The following is an 18,579-nucleotide window of genomic DNA, read 5'->3' as shown; positions in this document are numbered from 1 at the left end:
GTCCCCAGCCCCTTTTCCAGCAGCACCTTTTCTTTGAATTTGTCACATGTTTTAACTTAAATGTTGATCACAAGTACAGAGACACTGTACAGGCATCAGCCTGTGTGAAGTGTTTGCTCCAGTCTCTAACAACTGCTCCTTCTTCAATCAGGACACAAAATACCCAGCTGAGATCAGTGAGGGGAAAATAAATAGAAGATACAAAGATTAAATCTTTTCCTCCATCTAAGTTTTTTTCTGGTTGCTGTTTGCCAGAGGACAGGTAGGATTTGCAGGCAGCCTGAGCTCTGGCTGGATGTGCCAGCCCATGTCCTGGCAGAATGGTGGGTTTAACATCCCTGAGCCTGTCCAAAGTCAGTAGGGATGTTCCACTGCCCCTGGGCTCAGGTCAGTACTGACCAACTTCTTAGCTTCAGGTAAGTCAGCACCACTTTCTCTTGGGTAATTTTCTCTCATAACAACTGTCTGTTTTCTTACTTGTTAACTCTTCTAGAGCAGCCCATATGGATTGGGATACCCAATTACTAGGAGCAATTTAGGGAGTAATTTTGTCTGGACTGTGAAGAGTAAATGGCATAGATCACAAACAAAGTCTTGGCATAGTGGTATGGGAAACAACATACCTATACACAACACAGAGTATTTCCTGTGCTGCTTTTGGAAAATACCAGATATAAACCATGCATTTTCAGTCTAAAACTTCACCAAGTAGAGAAGTCAAATGAAAATAATTTCTTAAGAGAGGCACAATTTGGGCACAAAACTCAGTATCCAGCTACACTGACAAAAAAAGGTAGGTGAATTTTTTTTTCTGTAGCCTCATTTCTTTGAGCCTGATACCCAGGCTGGAAATAAAAGCATTCTCCTGCTACAGCATCAAAGGCTTGGAAACCCACCTGTTGCCTGGACCTCAGAAACCTGCATCCTTCCTGCCTTCAGAGGGGCTGGCAAACAGATTTCAGCTGGCACAAAATGCACTTTGAGCTAGGCATGACACAAGAATGGAGACTCAAGGATTCCCTTTGCCTTTTACTTGGTGTTAATGCATCTGAGTGTCAAACAGAGCAGAGTAGGGAAAGAGACAGCTGGCATTGCCCATCTTTTCCTTTCAATCTGCTTGACTCCCCCATCCTTCCTGTCACCCATGACCAGCTTTCTGTCACTCTCTTTTTTGTTACACTCTCCAAGACACTTTACAGTAAATGGCACCTTTTAACACTGAGCCAATTCCCCACAATTTGAAAGGGGTGAGGTGCCATTTCCCTGCTCTAACAAATTCGCCGTGGGACAAAGGGGTCAGCACTGCTCCTGTGCTGTCCAAAACACAGGACCAGCAGCATCTCCTTTTCTGTACAAACCTCCAGCTTCAAATCCCCAAACAGGGAAAGGATGGAGAATAGGACAAAAACCACAACATGCCCGTGATTTTGTGATTGTGATATGGAAGACAAAAAAAAAAAAGAAAAGAAAAAGGCACAAAAGAAAGTTGATGAGTGATCCTGGGAGGAGCAGCAGCCCTCTTCTATGTGCATGCTGCACTGCCATCTTCCCCAGCCTGTTTTATCCAGTAATCAAAGGATATTCTGAGCCTCTCAAAATGCCATCAACCCTCATTGAGAATGAAATAGAGCACATCTCCATCGAAGACTTTACAGCAGTAATCATTGCCACATGCTGGCCTGAACAGGGAGCTTTTACAGACAAAGATGGGTTTTAAAAATAAAATAAAAAAGCCTTCCTAAAATCTGAATAGAATCTTGATGATAATATCCCAATTTTATTATGCAAGGGGGAAAAGAAACCCATAATTGTGCACTCTTGGTCTCTTAAAGCAAAGAATAGGCTTCTTGATGAAATGCTGAGTTGATTTAGAGCAGGGCTGAGGTTCTGGTGGCAATAATAGTCTAAAAGAACTAACCATCCAGCTGATTTGGATAAAATAATCATTTTTCAACATTCTAAATCTACACTTCATCTGTGCCTCCTCCCACTTCTCCCAACTGCATCTTTTGGAGAGTCTTTTTATAGCTTTGGAAATTATTTTCCCCTCCCCTCCTGCAGCATTCAATGAGAAAGACAGACTCTTTACTCTGGCTAACAAAGGGCATTTTTTAGGCTGTGCTGGCATTTAGCTCCATTGCATCTATGTTTAGAAAGTACAGTATTTAGTATTTATTTTGCAGGATGCTCCATAGTCCTCTTGCCACCTGGGAGTCCTTCCAAAGCATTACCCCAGGAGTTCCCCTGCCCTGGGACACTGAGCACTCCACCTTGGGGGCCACAAGGGTGTTCAAGGGGCAACTCCCTGCAGCTCTGCCTGCAAATTATGCCCCCTTGTATTTTTCAGGTGCTTTTATTATTTAAGAAAACCACAAATAGTGTTCTGCACAAATGGATATTTTCCACTAGCAATTTCTGCTTCAGATCTCGTCACAGAAGGAAAAATTTTCTCCCAGCTCTCATAATTATTTCCTGACTCTCAGTCCACTTCCCATCTCCTGAATTATGTAGAGTTGTTTAGCTTGCTGTTTTCCAAGAATGCCTCATCAGTGCAGTGTAAAAATATTTATTGCTTACTCTTTTTATATCTATTGACTTTTTCTTTTCAGGATAGAAAAGAAAATGGATCAGCTGTGAGCTCTCTTTACTGTTAACACAGGCAGCAGCTATTCATGGATCAAGCAGATGCTGCCTGATTTTAAACCAGTTTATATTAAAGCTCAATGAATTTACGTCATGCATCAAGGATGGAGGCAATGTACAGCTACAGCCTCTCCCACCAAGCTCACAAAGTGCTGTGAGCTGCTGGTTTGGTTATTAATCCATCTCACAATTTGTACAAGCCAAAATACCATCCATTTAGGAAAGTCTCTGTGCCTGACTCTAAAGCTGTATTCCTGAATGGGACAGAAAATAGCTAATATATTTTTTAAAAAGTCCTGTTTTAAGGCACTTCCCTGCAAAATCATGAGTTAATATCACCAGTTGGTCCTGATAATCAATTCAGGCAGAGAAGAGTTTACTCCTTGAGAGATATCACTGATTTCAGCCAGCCTGGCTGCAAAGCAAGAAACTAATTGCCATAAAGCACTTTCAAAGAATTCCCTGTGAAGACCCAGGAATCATCTATTCCATTTGAGTCCTCCATAAAAATTTTCTTCCTTTATCTTCTAGCAAGCCCAGCACATTTTAAAAAGATATTTAAACACACCTGTTCTAAATTCACTTATTCTGTAAGAAGCATTCCTTTTTCTATGTAAAATATTAAGACCAATATAATTTTTCATGTAATATATTTTATCCTCTATCTTTGCATGGTTATTCCTAGTGCTTCTTCACCCTGAGCAATGAAATTAGGCTGGCTAGTATCAGTCTGGGTTCATCTCCTGCTTTTCATGGACAAGGTTAGCCTGGTGCTATCCACACTTTCAACAAAAAACTAGAAACAGACCCAAAAGAATTTTCTAGAGGAAAAAAGTAAATAGGTGAAATAGTTGTGATGGTGTGCCAGACACCCACTAAACACTACCAGCTCTTGGGAAGTGCTTAATTCAAAAGGCAGAGCAGAATAGACAGGAGCCTCCTGCCACCAGAATGTCATTTAAACTTAGGAAAGCAGAAAATGAAAATTGGAGCTCTTGAAAGAGGGCTTGGTGGGCTTTTGAACTGACCCTGGAGGTCTGAAGGCAGTAAATGCAGCCTGGACTCCCCTAGGGAAACACACAAAATGTAGTGTTTAGCAAAAGACACACAGAAGGGCTTCAGATAAACTTCTCTAAGTAATAAAGCAGTTTTAAAGAAGCAAGAGAGCCAATATAGAGTTACTCAGTGTAATCATCTGAAATGCTTTGAATCAATGTCTAGTTTGTTTACAAGACATCTCTTCTGGCATTGGAGATTTTATTGCCACACTTGTGTAAGGAAGTGAGAGAAGCAAAAAATGCCCACTAAGATTTTCAGAAAGTTTTTGATCACCTTTTAAGGAGCAGCAATTAAAGAAAAGGGATAGAAATAACTAAAGAAGACCACAACCTGACAGACTGCCCTAAGAGGTACCAAATTTAGGGGAAGATTTGGTCGTATTATTTTTGAGGAAGATACTGCAGAAGCAGAAAGGTGGCAAACACCACAAACAAAGCAAAAAAAAGACATCTGTGCTGTCATCATTTAAGAGCAGACACATACAAATGTTAATATCCTGTTTAGCCTTTTAAGAAGAAGAAACAGAGAATCACAGAATATCCTGAAGTAGAAGGGACCCACAAGGATCCTCGAGTGCAGCTCCTGGCCCTGCACAAGACACCCCAAGAATCACACCATGAAATCCAGAGATTTCTGATAGCTGGCAGCTCCTTAAACCCAGCACAAAAGAGTCTGCATGGCAGGCAGGAACAGGATCCAAACCCTGCTAAAGAGTCAACATTAACTGCCCAGAGAAACTGTGATGTATTTTCTATGTCACCTGATACATCCAAGATAATGTTTCTGAAAGACAAACTCCATCTCAAAAAGAATTTCTGCACTTGATGCAAAAATTAAGAGACAAGAGACTCTTGTCTGTTCTATGCCAGAAGGTTGGACAAAATGCTTTTAATGGCTCCATATAGCCTGGATGTCTCTTCACATACATTTTGAATTAACTTCAAGATGAAGCATTTTGACTGCCATCATTCCCATGTGGCCAGGACACACCTGGAGAAATGACTTGAGCAGGAACACTTCATTGCCTTCTCTTACAGGAAAAAGAAATGGGGACCAGATGCTGCTAAAGCCCTGGACATAGAGGAATCATGGTCAAACCAGGGGCTGCTAAAGCCCTGGACATAGAGGAATCATGGTTGAACCAGGTGCTGCTAAAGCCCTGCACACAAGAGGAATCATGGTTGAACCATGACTCCCTCCTGGCTTTGCCAAGGGGAAGGATGCTGCACTACAGATCTAAGGCCATGCCAGAACTGCTGCAGTGGCACACCAGATACTGCTCAGAGAACTGAGAACTGGCTTCCAGAGTCCCACAGTCTGCTTTAGCCAAGCAGGATAATCTCCATGGACATATGGATGAGACATCTCTGAAAACAAATTGCTTGATATTTAATTGCAGGGTTGGCAGGTGCTTCCATGATATACAGTGTATGGAATAAAATTACAGGGACAGTATCAGTGAGTAATAAACAGTATAGACAGTTTTCATCAGGAATTAGCCAAGGATTTAGAGCAAAAAGCATCGTGGGGCACACAGAGTGCTTGCTGTATTAGCATTATCTCTGCACACACAGGACAGCACTGGTTACAAACACCTGAATGAATCATCTAATGGATGTGAATGCAGGACACTCAAGCACTAGCTGGGGTCCTGTGCTCATGGAAACACTGCTGAGGATTCAGCTTATCTCTCAGAAGCACAGAGCTTCTAAAACTCTGTTTTTCTGGAGTACCTGTATCCATTCACCCTTTTTCTAGACAGTAGAAAATAAAAACTGGAAAAAGCCAGATACAAAATTGCAACTGAAGAGTTTCAGATCCAGTGAAAGAATTCAGTTTAGATTAGGATGCTAATTTTCATTTAAAAGCTGCAGCAGTCTCAGAGTGGACTTCACAACAGAGGCCCCTGTGAAGGGTCAGAGCCTGTGCAGGGCTCTGCTCCCAGCAGCACAGGTGGGTCCCAAGGACATGCCAGCAGGGAGCCAGTGTGGATGTGATGGAAATGCTGAAGCTGAGCCTTGCAGCTTCATAAATCTCTGTAACCCCTGGAGGAAGAAGGATGTGAGACTTCTTGGGGAGCTGGCAACTTCCCAGAAGCCTTCCCTCTCTCCAGTCTTCTATCCATGGGGTTAGTGCACATCCCAGTAGCCCTTTTCTTCCCAAGGGCAGGAGTGTTTTACACCCCCAGTGGTGTCTCTCCCACCAAGAAGCTGCAAGGATTTAGACCTGAGACCCCCACGCAGGGAAACTTCAGGTTGTTGTTCTTCCTTCATTCATTGACTTCAAAACCTGTGTGTGAGAAGGTTCATGATCTCCTTGCTTTCTTCCTGCCCACTTCTGTCCCCAGGGAGCTGTGCTGCTGGAGCATTCAACCAACACTCAGCACAGACAAGGAGCACAGTGCCCTGACTGACCCCTTGGCTATCTTCCTCAAAAATAATATGACCAAATCTTCCCCTAAATTTGGTACCAGACCTGCCATTGGAACAGCTGAGTTGGGAAATGCAGTATTTTTCATGCTTCTTATCCCTGAAGATGACATGGAGATCATGTAGCTCTTGTCAGTGTGTTTTCCTTCACCAAACTGCCTCACAATCTCCCCATAAAAAGCAATTTGTCAGACACAGCAAACACAAACTGAGCTGTATCCATTCATTTGGTGGCCATGGCTGCAGCAGCACCATAATGAGTTTGTGCAATATCAATATGCACCAGGCTAAACAAGCATAAATCAGAGACTGTCCAAAGGAAACACCAAGGCAGAATCAGACAAGTGCAGACAGAGAGCTCTGACAGCATTTCAGTTCCATGTGATTCCTGTAGCTGACATCCATCTGTACTCAACTCTGCACAGCAGATGCACTATTACTTTAAAGGAGTGACTGTGTTATGTTTAAATAAATCTTCATTAAAAGAATAGCTAACATACCAGGAAACTGAGTGCTTCACAAAGGCAACAGAAATGTATGTGTCCTTCTGCACGTATGTATTACCTCCAGAATCCCCCTCTCTGGAAGGAAACCAGGAGTGCAGGTGCAGGGCTTCCAGCTTGGCCCTCTCTGACCTCTGTCTGAGCTGGGTCAGACAACTTGGCTCACAAACTGAAAACTTTTGGCAAAGGGTAATTGCAGCTTTGCTTAAATGTTAGATTGTTGTACAATGTCAGAGAAAAATTCTTAGCAACAGGAGTTACTGAAAAGAGAATACAGTCTTGCTTACTGTTATTAAATTGAATTGCAAAGCAAAGCTCCCACTGTCTTCAGTGGTACAAGATCACAGTTTCAAACCAAGCTGGGAAATTGTGAGCTGAGGAAAGATGTCACATCAAGAATGTGATGGAGTCTCTCTGTATGGCAAAAATAAGGCCTGGGGTCTCTTTCTGCAGCTCTGTTGATTTCAAGGAGATCACATGTGCAAGCAGGTGCAATGGTGTGCTTTGAAGCTGGGAAAAGGCTTTGTCAAAGTTATTTGAATTTCTGTATAATAGCACCACCACCACCAATGCTAATGACAATAATAAAAATAAATGCCTGTGTTTTCATTCCAGGAATGTCCCAGTCACCATGTTAGTTGCCCAAATAACATGTTGTAAATAAATCTTTCACAATATCAACTCTACGATTTGTATTTGAATTCCCTCAGCTCCACTGGGCTCCTCAGCTGGGCTGGTACCAAAGACAGAGGGCAAAAGGAGCTCTTGAAAAAGCATTTTTCTACTAAGCCTTTCTCCTTTAAATATGTCCCAGTTTTTCCAGCAAATATGAGAGTGAGATGAATCTAACAAACCCAATATGTCAGACCCTGCCCTCTCAGCCCTGTGTTGGTGTAAATGGCAAACTGTGCCAAACTAAGCTCCAGTGATTTACATCCCTGTGACACTGAGTACCTTCCAAAGGTAATGCTGTCCTTCCCTTCTTTGGCAGGAAAGGAAACAACCTCTCCAGAGACAGCTAGTAGTAAACCTGACTTATTTCAGGTCACCACCAATGAACTCTTGTAGCCACAAAAAGAAAGTTTCTCACTTATTGCTAAATCATGCATCATCCCCACTTCATTGTCTTTCAGTGATGCAGGAGAAATGCTACATGAATCCAGATATCTCCAGTTTCCTTGCCTTTAAAACAGCAGCAATTTCCTCCCAAACTGACTATTAAGATCAGATTTTGCCTTCCTTATTCCCAGAAAGCACAGATTTCTTGTGGGGTATGGCCAGAGCATGGATACTGCTCAGATTACACACTCATCTCTTTCCCTCACCTCTTCCCTGTCTCACATGCTGTAATCAGTTCACACCTGGGCACGGATTTGGAACTACCTCAGCTAAGGATAAATGTCCAAAAGGTGTCTAAACCATGGGTAATAAACACCAGCATTTCAAAGGGACTATACTTAGTATTTAAACTGTTGCTTTGGACCAAAAGGAGCCTGGAGAGAAAACAAGTCCCTAGATAAAACACACCTGATGCCTCTGTGAATGCCCTCACATTAATAATGCATTTCACCATCTCTCAGTTATGTGAAAAGGGGTGGCAGCTGGGCTTTAAAAGGCTGGAGCCAAGCACAGAACAGGCAGAGGTCTGACCTGTTGAGGAGGGAAAGCAGATTCCAGACATCTGACTTAGCTCCTCACCTGCAGCAGGGCACAGACATGTAGGACAGGATTGAACACCCCAGAGCTCACACAGCAGGGCTGACACTGCTCTGCAGCTGTCAGGGGTTAGTGGATAGAGAAAGACACCTCCAGAAATCAACTTACTGGAAATGCCTGAGGTAGGCAGCAATGTTCACCCATCCTGCTTCAGTAACACAAAGTCTAGCGGAAGAGCTTAGATTCTATCACTACCCCTACCCCTATTCCCAACTCCTGAGTTCTGTGAGCTGAGTTCCCCCTCAACACTCTCTGTGCCTCAAGTCCCCACATACAATGAAGAGCATTTCCTCCCCTGACAGGCAGGGTGCAAAGATCAGCCATCAACCTCCAATGTGCTCAGCACAAACACACCTTTGGGAAGGGGGGCCATGAAAGCATCATGTGCAAGCAGGAAAAGAGGCTGGCTTGGAAATCTGGCTCCAGCCACAAAAGCTGCATTATCTGCACACTGCAGCTGCCCTCAGTTCCATCAGTGCCAGCCCTGCCAAGACAGCAGGATGGCAGCACCAGGGCTGTGCTCCTCCTGGCCACATCACAGTGCAGCCAGCACTGCTTGACTTCAGGAGCCTCAGCTGTGCTTGCAGGACAGGCAGATCAAGTTGAGCCTTTGTTCACTCAAGGCTGGGCTATTCATTTAGAATCCACCGAGGCACAATGAACAGGGACAGTGACAACATTTTTATAGCCACTCTCTTTTCAATGGGAGCTTGTCATTCCCAAGGCAGTGCTGGCCTGTGTTTGATTGGTGTACTTAAATCTCCACCTGTGCTTTTACAAAAACCAATATTTTCTGTCAGAACTTGCTCTTACCCTGTTGGAATCAATTCTTGTCCTGGAGGTGTAGATGGGAGGAGGAATGTTGAATGCTTGAGGAACAAGATACTCTTCAGCATCCATCATGTCTTCCAGGTCTTCCTCATCAAGAAGATTTTGGAAGAACTTGCTGTCATTTGGGCTTGGGAGCTTCATACGATCATCTCCCTGAACAGATTGTATTGAGAGAGGAAAAACAACAAAAAATGGATTAACTTCCCAAAGAGAGAATTTCAGCCTTCCTAATGTCTTGGCAGCCAGGCTGCAGGGACCACACATGCTGCTTGCTTTGTTCAAAAGCACTATATCCACATAATTTGTGGATTTGTTTTGTTGTTTGGTTGGTTTTTTTTACTGGTAATATGATGACAAAAAGGGAGTAACTGCATGAATCAAGCAAAACCATTTTTGGGGCATTCTTGTGATTGAGCTTTTATTCTTTCTTCTCTCTTTTTCCCATACAAGATCAGTTTCTCACCCCATTCTGACATATTTTGTGAAATATCTCAGCTATTTAAGCTCAAATAGGAGGGTTTGGGAATAACAAGGAAATTGTTATGTCTGGATGTTTGCTTTATTTTAATTTGTACTTTAAGGGACTTAAAAGGTAAATTTCTCTCCTATAAGTATGGAAAGTTCTGCAGAATGTGAGAGCTATAAACAACAAAAATCCAACTAGGGAACAACAGTGCCTTGAAATAACACCTACAAGCTGGAGATGCAAATCCAGGCTGCACTTTGATGGTGCCACAAAACATCACCAGAGGCAGCCCATGCCACAAACACCTATCAGCCTATAGAAACAAAGCCAAACTCCACTGGCCCTGGTTTCTCCTCCAGGAGCTCATATTGTCTGTAAGGAGCACTGGAGAGAAGCCTCAAAGGACGAAACACCCTCCAGACCAGGCAGCAGGGGAGGGAAGGGCAGGGGGACAAACAGAGGAAAGAGGTATTTGGAATAAGGAAACATGTCCTATCTAACAAAGTCATTTATCAGACTGATTTTCCCAGAATCAGCTGAACTTAGCACAGTGGAGAATAGTGCAAGAGGAATTCCTCATTCAGCACCAAGTATCTCACTTCCCAACCATATTTTCCTTGTGCTGAAGCTGGAGGAGAGCAGGATGATTCACAGTGTGCAGGAACACACCACAAGTCATCTGGCAGCTCTACCCAGTGCAATCAAACACAACCCTGGGGGACTGGCACTGGACCCATTCAGGAGACGTGAAGTGGCACTGGCTGTACTTCTGGAGTACAGAATTCCTTCCACTAGGAATTCTTATATCAGTGTGAAGCTGAGGATCAGCTCAGTGCACCTCTGCCCTGTGCTCCATGATGTGGAGCAGATACAGCATGAGACAGAGCACGGGAATATCATTCCCTGCATCAAACTTGTCTGGGGTTACAATACAGAGTGTGATCAAAGGTATCTGTTCTATCACCATCTGTTGAGGGTGGGGACAGTGATCCTTATCTCCGTGGGAGATATTCTGCTAATGGGCCATCCATTGAAACCAGGCAGGGCATTGTTCTTTATCTTTTCACAACCCATCCTTCCTCCAGCCAGTCATTTTCTGCTCATGGCCATTGAGTCCCACAGTGGGACTGATAAAATTACTGCATCCCATTGGGAGTTGCTCCAGCCAGGGGGAAGAGCCCAACATTTCTTACCAAGATAAAAACAGAGGTTTTGGGACACTAAGGGAGCCCCTTTCTCCGCTGGACTCCAGAGGAAAACCGGATTTCTCCACATCACCACTGGAGCTCCGGAGGGAAACTGCACCTTGTACAGGAGCACTGCTCCAACTGAGCCACATCTGTCACTGCAGGAGGATGCAGCCACCATTTAATGGGACTGCTGCCAACACCCTGCCTGACAGGGTGTCAGGCTGTGCTCTGACTTTGTCAGGGTTTGGAGTTTGTTTCTTTGTAGTACTGTATTTCTATTTTAATTTCCCTAGTAAAGAACTGTTATTCCTAATTCCCATATCTTTGCCTGAAAGCCCCTTGATTTCAAAATGATAATAATTTGGAGGGAGGGGGTTTACATTCTCCATTTCAAAGAGAAGTTCCTGCCTTTCTCAGCAGACACCTGTCCTCTAAACTAGGACAAAACTGTTCCCATGCTCTGGTCTCTGGTGTTTCAGCATCACCTCAATTTTAAGTTTTCATTTTCCTTCAAACTGCTCACACACTGGGCCCTTACCTAAGAACCTCACACCTTCAGTGGCTGGAGTCTGAGCTGTAATAAACACACAGAGGTCTAGGCTACCACAGAGTTAGGGAAGCACACAGGGCAGATTGATGGGATGAACCCATGAGGGATGAACCCTTCACAACCCTCTCACAGGGACTGAAGCCTCCAGAGCCCTCAGAGCATGAGAAAAGAGAGGGAAGCTCCTCCTGAGCATTAAAGGTACCAGTGACACAACTCCCTGCCTTCTAAGAAATTTTCATGTTTAGGCTGTGAAAAGAATCCTGCTTGTGATCTCAGCAGTGCAGGGAAAAGATTCAGCCTAATCAATTTTAGAGCCAAGGAAGCCTTTGGTCTAAAAATAGATCCACTGATGGACAAAATTAGTCTCCAGTTTCATGAGGGAATGCAAAGCACTGAGCAGCTTCTAAAGCCAGAGACTGTGTATGTGCTCATAAATATGAGCTTAGGAAAGGAATTTCAGATTGTTGTATTATTAATATTATTATTTTTGAGATACTGACACTGTCCATTCTACTTCATGGTTGTATAACATTGTGGTCACTGTTTGCTTTAGGTTCAAAAGTGCTCTTTTGAACTTCAAGAGATTCAAAGGCAATGCCCCTAACAGCTGGGTGTTGCAGAAAGAATTCTTTTCCCCACCCCAGTAATGCTGCAGGGCTGCTTACCTGAATTACCAGGTATCTCTGAGGGTCTCGAGCCATTCTAGAGAATTCAGCAGCCAGCTCCTTGAACTTTGGCCGACTGTCAGCATCAATCATCCAGCCTGGAGCAAAGATGAGAAAGAAAACAGTGAAGTGTCAAGGTGGAAATCACTCCATTTTTTTTAAATGCTCAAGTTTGAAGTGCCTGCTAGCTCTGGCCCAAAGAAAAGTTGCAATAAAGAACGCAGAAGAATGGAAAGTAGGATTCTATGATGCATAAAATGGGAAACACCTGGTTTTGGCCAGACTAGAGTGTTCCTTACTGCATGGAATTTTTCTTGATTTGCTGGGCTCCTCTCTGTCCCAGAGACAGCAACACCACCTTGCCATCTTCTCCATCTTGCACACTTTGATACCAGCACTGGCTGACTTTTATTAAGGATTTTGTCTCACCAGGTGGGATATTTTTGCACTCAAGAAAGCCCTTGCACAATTTCATTTCCACACCTCCATGCACAGTACAAGTGTTTTCAGAAAATATTTAATTTACTTCTAGTTGTCTTTTTTTTTTTTTTTCCCCAGGGCTTTTGTGTACAAAGCAAAAGGGAAAGGAGTATATATGATGGATGAGATGTCTGTATGTTAATCTCATTTAAATTAAGCCAGAAATATCAGAGAGATATTTCTAATTCTTTTTAAATTAGAAGCATAACCTTGGAGGATACTGTCATTAGAGGGGGTATCCTGGAGATAAAAAAGTTGGAAGAAACCATGTGCAGACTTTTTTCCTTTTTTACTACAGTAAAAATATTCATAAATTTTTGTAGTGGACTAGGAATGATAAAAAATAATCCTCTCGGTAGAATTTCTTCTATTAATTTTACTTTTTATTGCAATTACCATTCTTGCTACTAACAATAAAACATTTGTGATTTCCTTCCTCAATATTTGGAAATGGGATTTCTCCTCCCAGCCTTCTCTGGCTGGGTATCCACGTGCCATAATTATGTTTAACACTATCTTTTTTGCATCAGAATCAATTGTCATGGAAATGACAAGGGTTTACAATAACAATCATACAATTCTGACTTCACAGCAAGTGTGTGAGATAACATCTGACAGTAATAAGAAGCTGAGCTAACTCGGCCCTTCATGGCTAACAATTGCAAAATTGCAAAAGATGTGCAGACAGTATTTAAACGGAATTTACAGTGTCTTGGGAAGCTTTTGTTTTGCAAAAGAGTTTCCCAGCTCTGTCAGACACTACCTACGCAAATGTTCTAAAGCAGTGTCCCTCTTGCAAGGAGCACAGGGGTATGAGAAGTGACGATTGCTTACACTTCACCATCACCATATAAACATCAATGGTGCAGATTGGGGGCTGGGGCAGCCGCTCGCCCTTCTCCAGGAGGTCGGGGATCTCTCGAGTCGGGATTCCATCGTATGGCTTCCCTCCAAAGGTCATCAGCTCCCAGATGGTGACTCCTAGGCAGAGAAACAGTGTCAGTGTTTGAGGCCACACCATCCACATTCCCTCGCCATCTCTCACAGCAGAGAGTCCTGGCCCAGTGCTGGGCTGCAATCTCTTCTTCACCAACACTGGAAAAACACTGGTTTGGACTGGTGGCTCTATCACTTTGGGCAAGTGGCTACACAGTGCTGCCATCTGAGCTTAAACCATGACAGTCTGTCACTTAGAACCTCTGGGAAACAGCGAAACAGCACTTTGTGGTAATCTTCAAAAGCAACTTTGCTCATTTTTATCGGTGTGAGAAGTGGCATGATAGACCTGAGGCACCGGAGAAAGGTCTGAAACAAATGAAGGGTGGTAAAGTAAATGGGTGCAATAACAAAAGAGTACATCACACTCTTTTATCAAAAAGGGAAATGAATGCCTGATGTACTCTATTATTTTAAGGGGAAAAGCATAGATGTTCCCTCACTTAGAGCATCAATTTCCCCCAAAGGTACAGCACTGAGTAACATCAGGTCATTGGCTTTGCCTTTTAAGTCATTCACAGCCACTGCTATCATTTTTCCCCTTAAATCACCTTATGGATTTGAGTGTATGATAGTGCTGTACTACAAACCCAACATTCTCTTTTTGAAAAGCCATAGGATTTGTTTAGGCTTCAGAGCTGGAAATAAAGATCATATATCATAAGTAAAAGAATTTGAACAGAATCTTAAATATTGAAAATGCTGCTCTCACACATTTTGTTTCACTTGTATTGCAAAGGTCATTTTAAGCACGCCTCAGATCAGTACCATATCTTGACAACTGTCATGCTAATGTGAAAAGTGATGGGCAAAATTACCACATGAGAAAACCACACTGATTTCACCCTCATTCATCTCCTTGTTGATATTAAATAACTATAACTTGTCAACTGTTTATAGTCTTTTCCTTTCTGATTATAGATACTCTGGGCTTCCTGCATTTAAAATGAATTTCATAAATGAAGGCATATTTTTTCCTGACTGATCCAGAGTATAGAGAATTTGAAGAGAAAGAGCAGCTTTACAAGATCAGATGAACTCTCCCAGGCTTTTTCAGCTGACTAGAAGAGAGCAGCTACCCCACCAGAGCAAACAGTGTCTTTTGCTGCTACCCACAGGTAAAAGTGAGTAATGAACAGAGCTGCACACCCTTTTGGCTCAAAATGATATGGCAACAGGAAATGCAAACAGGACTCCACAGCCCCAGATAGTGCTGCAAATTTCCATTTGTGAAGGTATACATGATTTTATTAGTAATAGCTATGCCAGACAAACAGGCAGAGACGCAGCAGATGTGGCAAACAGCTCATCTGAATAAGCATTAGCAGCACTGAATGAACACCTCATTTCTCAAATATCACTTTTTCTCTGTGTGTGCAGCTCACCAATTCCCAAGTTATCTGTGAAATTAAATAGATGCTTGTTCTAGTTAGTTTGGAGAGCTTGTCTCTTTCTTTTCTTTCTCTTGCCATATTTGCTCTGTATTATGACAAATTCCCTTTTATCTGACTCTAGGTAGAGGAAGTCCCATAAGCCTTGAAAATGTTTTTTGACATTCATGGCTTTTAGAGTTGAGCTTTTCAAAGGCTGCTGAAAATTGTGACCTGCAGCTGTATTTTTATGAATCTGTGGCTAAGCTGAAAGAGGTCTTCTTCTGTCATAATAATCAGCCAAGCTGCTTCCAGACCAGACCAGACCTTGAGGCACTCACCCCAGTGAGGAACATCATGATAATATATGTATTTCAGTGAGCAGGGCAGTAACACAGGAGACAGCAACAATTGCTGCTTAGAGTTACACATTCAAAGGGAATTAAAAAAAATACCTGAAGAGCAAATGCCTCTGGAATTAACTCCTTTGAGAAAAGAGAATATATTTAACATACTAACACAAAGACACAACTTTTTTAACTAATCATGTGAAGATTTACCATAGCTCCACACATCACTCTGGTGAGTGAATTTCCTGTAGTGTATGCACTCCAGAGCCATCCACTTAATTGGCATCTAGGGAAGGACAAGAGAAATGTAACCTTAGAAATATATTATTAAAACAATACAAGCAGTTCTTGTATGAAGACTACAACTTTCTCCCTGCCTCCTTCCATGGTGAGCTTGGAAAAAAGCAGAGGAAATGGCTGTTCCTGCCCTCTAGAATGGGGCTGTGCCTCATAAAACTTGGAGGTGAGAAAGACAAGCCAGTTACCTGCAGAACTTCTGATATTCACTGATTCAGAAGCAGTGGAACAAACCATGCTTTCACCAAACCTCTGTAAAGAGGGACCAATGCAAAAACTGCATATAATTCCCCTAAATCTGAAGTGCAGCAGAGGAGGTGGAATGCAGAAGCGTTTTTTCCTGAACAGTTTGCAATCTCTGCAATCTGAGATAGCAACACTGATAGCAGTGATAGCTGCTCTCTAATGAGGCCACATTACAATGCAGTGACCATAACACTTCTCTGTCCCCATCACCATCATCATCACCACGGTAAACAGGCAATGAGGAGACTCTGCAGTGCTTTATTGTTAGCTCCTGATATTTGTTAGAAATCCCAGTTCTCTGTGCCAGCACTGCTCCCCACACCAAGCCAGCAGCCCCCCATTCCTGTGTCAGTGAATCACCCTCAGGGCCAGCTCATCTCTTCTGACAGAGAAGGGTCAAACCAAACCTCATCCCTGCAGTACAGCCCACCCACTCGAGTTCTGCTCAAATGGAATTCATGGGGTTTCCCATTCCTGAGCTGGGCCTGGCAGTCTGTGAATTCCTGATGGACAAACACTCTGGAGATTTTCACCTGGCAGGGACTTGTATGGGCTGCCTCCAGTTTGGAGCTATGGAAGAGGTGCTGGAATAAACCAAAGGGATGAGTAACTGCAGGAAAATCTGAACAGATGGTGGGTGTAAAAGCAGAGGATGTGTCTTCAGTCAAACCCTTATGAAACCACCTTCCACGAAGTTCACTAATGAACACAACCTATAGAGTTATGGCAAAAATAGCACCTGGTAATAAAGGCTGCCTTAACTCTTGCAAAGACAGTTCATCCTCCCCCACTAAACTCTGCAGGAGTGCATTGCTTTCACTCCCAGTGTATCCCAGATGTGAACAGCTGCTGAAGGAGCAAAGCTGCCTCGTTCATTATGGGATAACTCAGGTTGGAAGTAATTCAGGAGGCCTCTAGTCCCACCCTAGCTTCACAGCAGGTTCAGCTGCCTAGGAGATTAGGCCAAGTTACTCAGACATTTGTCCAATCTGGACTTGAAAACCTTCAAGGATGGAAACTGCACCACCTCTGTTGACAACCACTTGATTTTCCAGTCCAAACCACCCTTAGCATGCTCTCAATACAACTTGATGCTACCAAGGTCCTTTGATTTCACAGGATGCTTTTGTGGACCTGGGAAGTGATACATCTGACACAAATCCTGCTGCAGAGCTCTCAGCAGGGTAACAAGTCCAAGACAGCTGGCAGAAAACAGCTGGTTTGCAAGGATCAGCTCTTTTTCTGTCACTCGCTGTCAGATGGAGGGAAGAGGCTGAGGGGTTACCAAGAAGAGCATCACAGAGATGAAGGAATCAGGGAAAGCTGCCAAATCCCCACCTTCCCTGCCAGGAGGTACCTTTCCATGGGGAAATGGGAAAGCACTGGTGGTTCCTCTCAAGCTCTTCAGCTCCCTGGCTGACCTGCCCAGGTGATCCAAGGGCAGCAGCCACACAAAAAAGGCAGCAGCCCATCCTGGAGAACAGCACACACTGGCAGCAGCTGTGTGTTCATGCCCAGACAAGGGCATGGATGAGCACAAAAACACACAGATAGCAAGGAGACAGAAACCAAACTGATCATCCAGGAGAAGCAAATCCTTTGGGATTCTGTGCCAGATTGAAATGAGGAATTTCAAGATTTTTAGGGAGCAGCCAGAAGCACCACATAATTACTGCCTTCTGAATTTTATCATGCATTAATCTGAAATTGGCAGAAATGAGGGAAGGCACTACATGGCCATGGTGTGGTTTGTTGGAAAGGAATAGGGGAAAATAGCTGGTTTCAAAATTATCCTCAAGCTGGCTTTTAGTGGCCTGGCATTCAGCATGGTATTGGAGAGGTGGACACAAGGAATAACATATGCAGGCTCTTCCAATGTGATAGAAGAGCTAAATTCTCATGTTCTGTGGCCTTCCCTTTTGTTTTCACAAAAACCACTTGTCTGGGAAAGTGATACTGCATTATTGAGGTGTGTGCTGGCCAGAGAAAGACGCTGGGCAGGAATGCCCCAGAACATCCATCACTCATTGAACTGAAGTATTCAAAATTTGACACAAACTGGAGCATGTGAAAAAAACCTTATTCTGAGTGTGAAAACTGCAATTGTATTTCAGTGCCTGGAGAAGCTCCTGTACAAAAAAGGAGCAGCTTTTATGTGTGCTTTCACAGTTCTTCCAAGGCAGGGCTTTGCTCAGTCACTGCCAGACTCTCTTACACAGGTAACAGTCCCACAGGGACACACTGACCTGAGAAGGAACTCCAGGAGGTTTGTCACAGCATGCTAGATTCACTTCCAGCCATGGTCAGTACTCACCTTTCCCCCATCAGCATTATATTCCTTTTCATCCCCTTCCAAAAGCCTGGCCAAGCCAAAGTCAGTGATTTTCACGTGGTTTGGTGATTTCACCAGGACATTTCTGGCTGCCAAGTCTCGGTGCACCAGTCTCCTCTCTTCCAGGTACATCATTCCCTGAAGGAATAAGAACAGCACAATCATGCTAAGAAGTCTTACATGGTTTTTTGAGAGCTAACTTTCACTGGTGACATGTAAAAGGGCTGGTTCAATTAGGAGTATTTACAATGAGAAAATGGCCTAGAGGGCAGAAGTTCAACATCACTCTTGCTCTGAACAGGAGGCAGGATTAGATAACCTTGAGTTAGTCCAGCATGAATGATTCTATAAGATTCAATTGCCAAAAGAAAAAAAAAAAAACCCAACAAAATAACATATAAATAACTCTTTTGCTTCAGCAAGCTTAAAATCTGGAAATGTGAGACAAAGAAAAGA

At 43.3% G+C, this 18,579-nt stretch overlaps 1 protein-coding gene across 1 annotated transcript in view; it reads right to left on the bottom strand.

Annotated features, from left to right (window-relative positions):
* Positions 1–18,579, bottom strand: part of ERBB4 (erb-b2 receptor tyrosine kinase 4) — a 547,664-nt gene that overhangs the window by 14,642 nt on the left and 514,443 nt on the right. The window contains exons 21-25 of the mRNA XM_033064273.1: positions 18,106–18,261; positions 15,459–15,534; positions 13,367–13,513; positions 12,053–12,150; positions 9,164–9,334 (exon numbers count right to left, since the gene is read on the bottom strand). Of these exons, the coding sequence (XP_032920164.1) occupies positions 9,164–9,334; positions 12,053–12,150; positions 13,367–13,513; positions 15,459–15,534; positions 18,106–18,261 (648 nt within the window). The remainder of the gene's footprint in view (positions 1–9,163; positions 9,335–12,052; positions 12,151–13,366; positions 13,514–15,458; positions 15,535–18,105; positions 18,262–18,579) is intronic.

This window comes from Catharus ustulatus, chromosome 7 (genome assembly GCF_009819885.2).
Source record: "Catharus ustulatus isolate bCatUst1 chromosome 7, bCatUst1.pri.v2, whole genome shotgun sequence".
In the NCBI taxonomy this organism is placed as follows: domain Eukaryota; kingdom Metazoa; phylum Chordata; class Aves; order Passeriformes; family Turdidae; genus Catharus; species Catharus ustulatus.
Note: the sequence above shows the minus strand (reverse complement) of the source record. Positions and strands in the feature narration are given on the sequence as shown.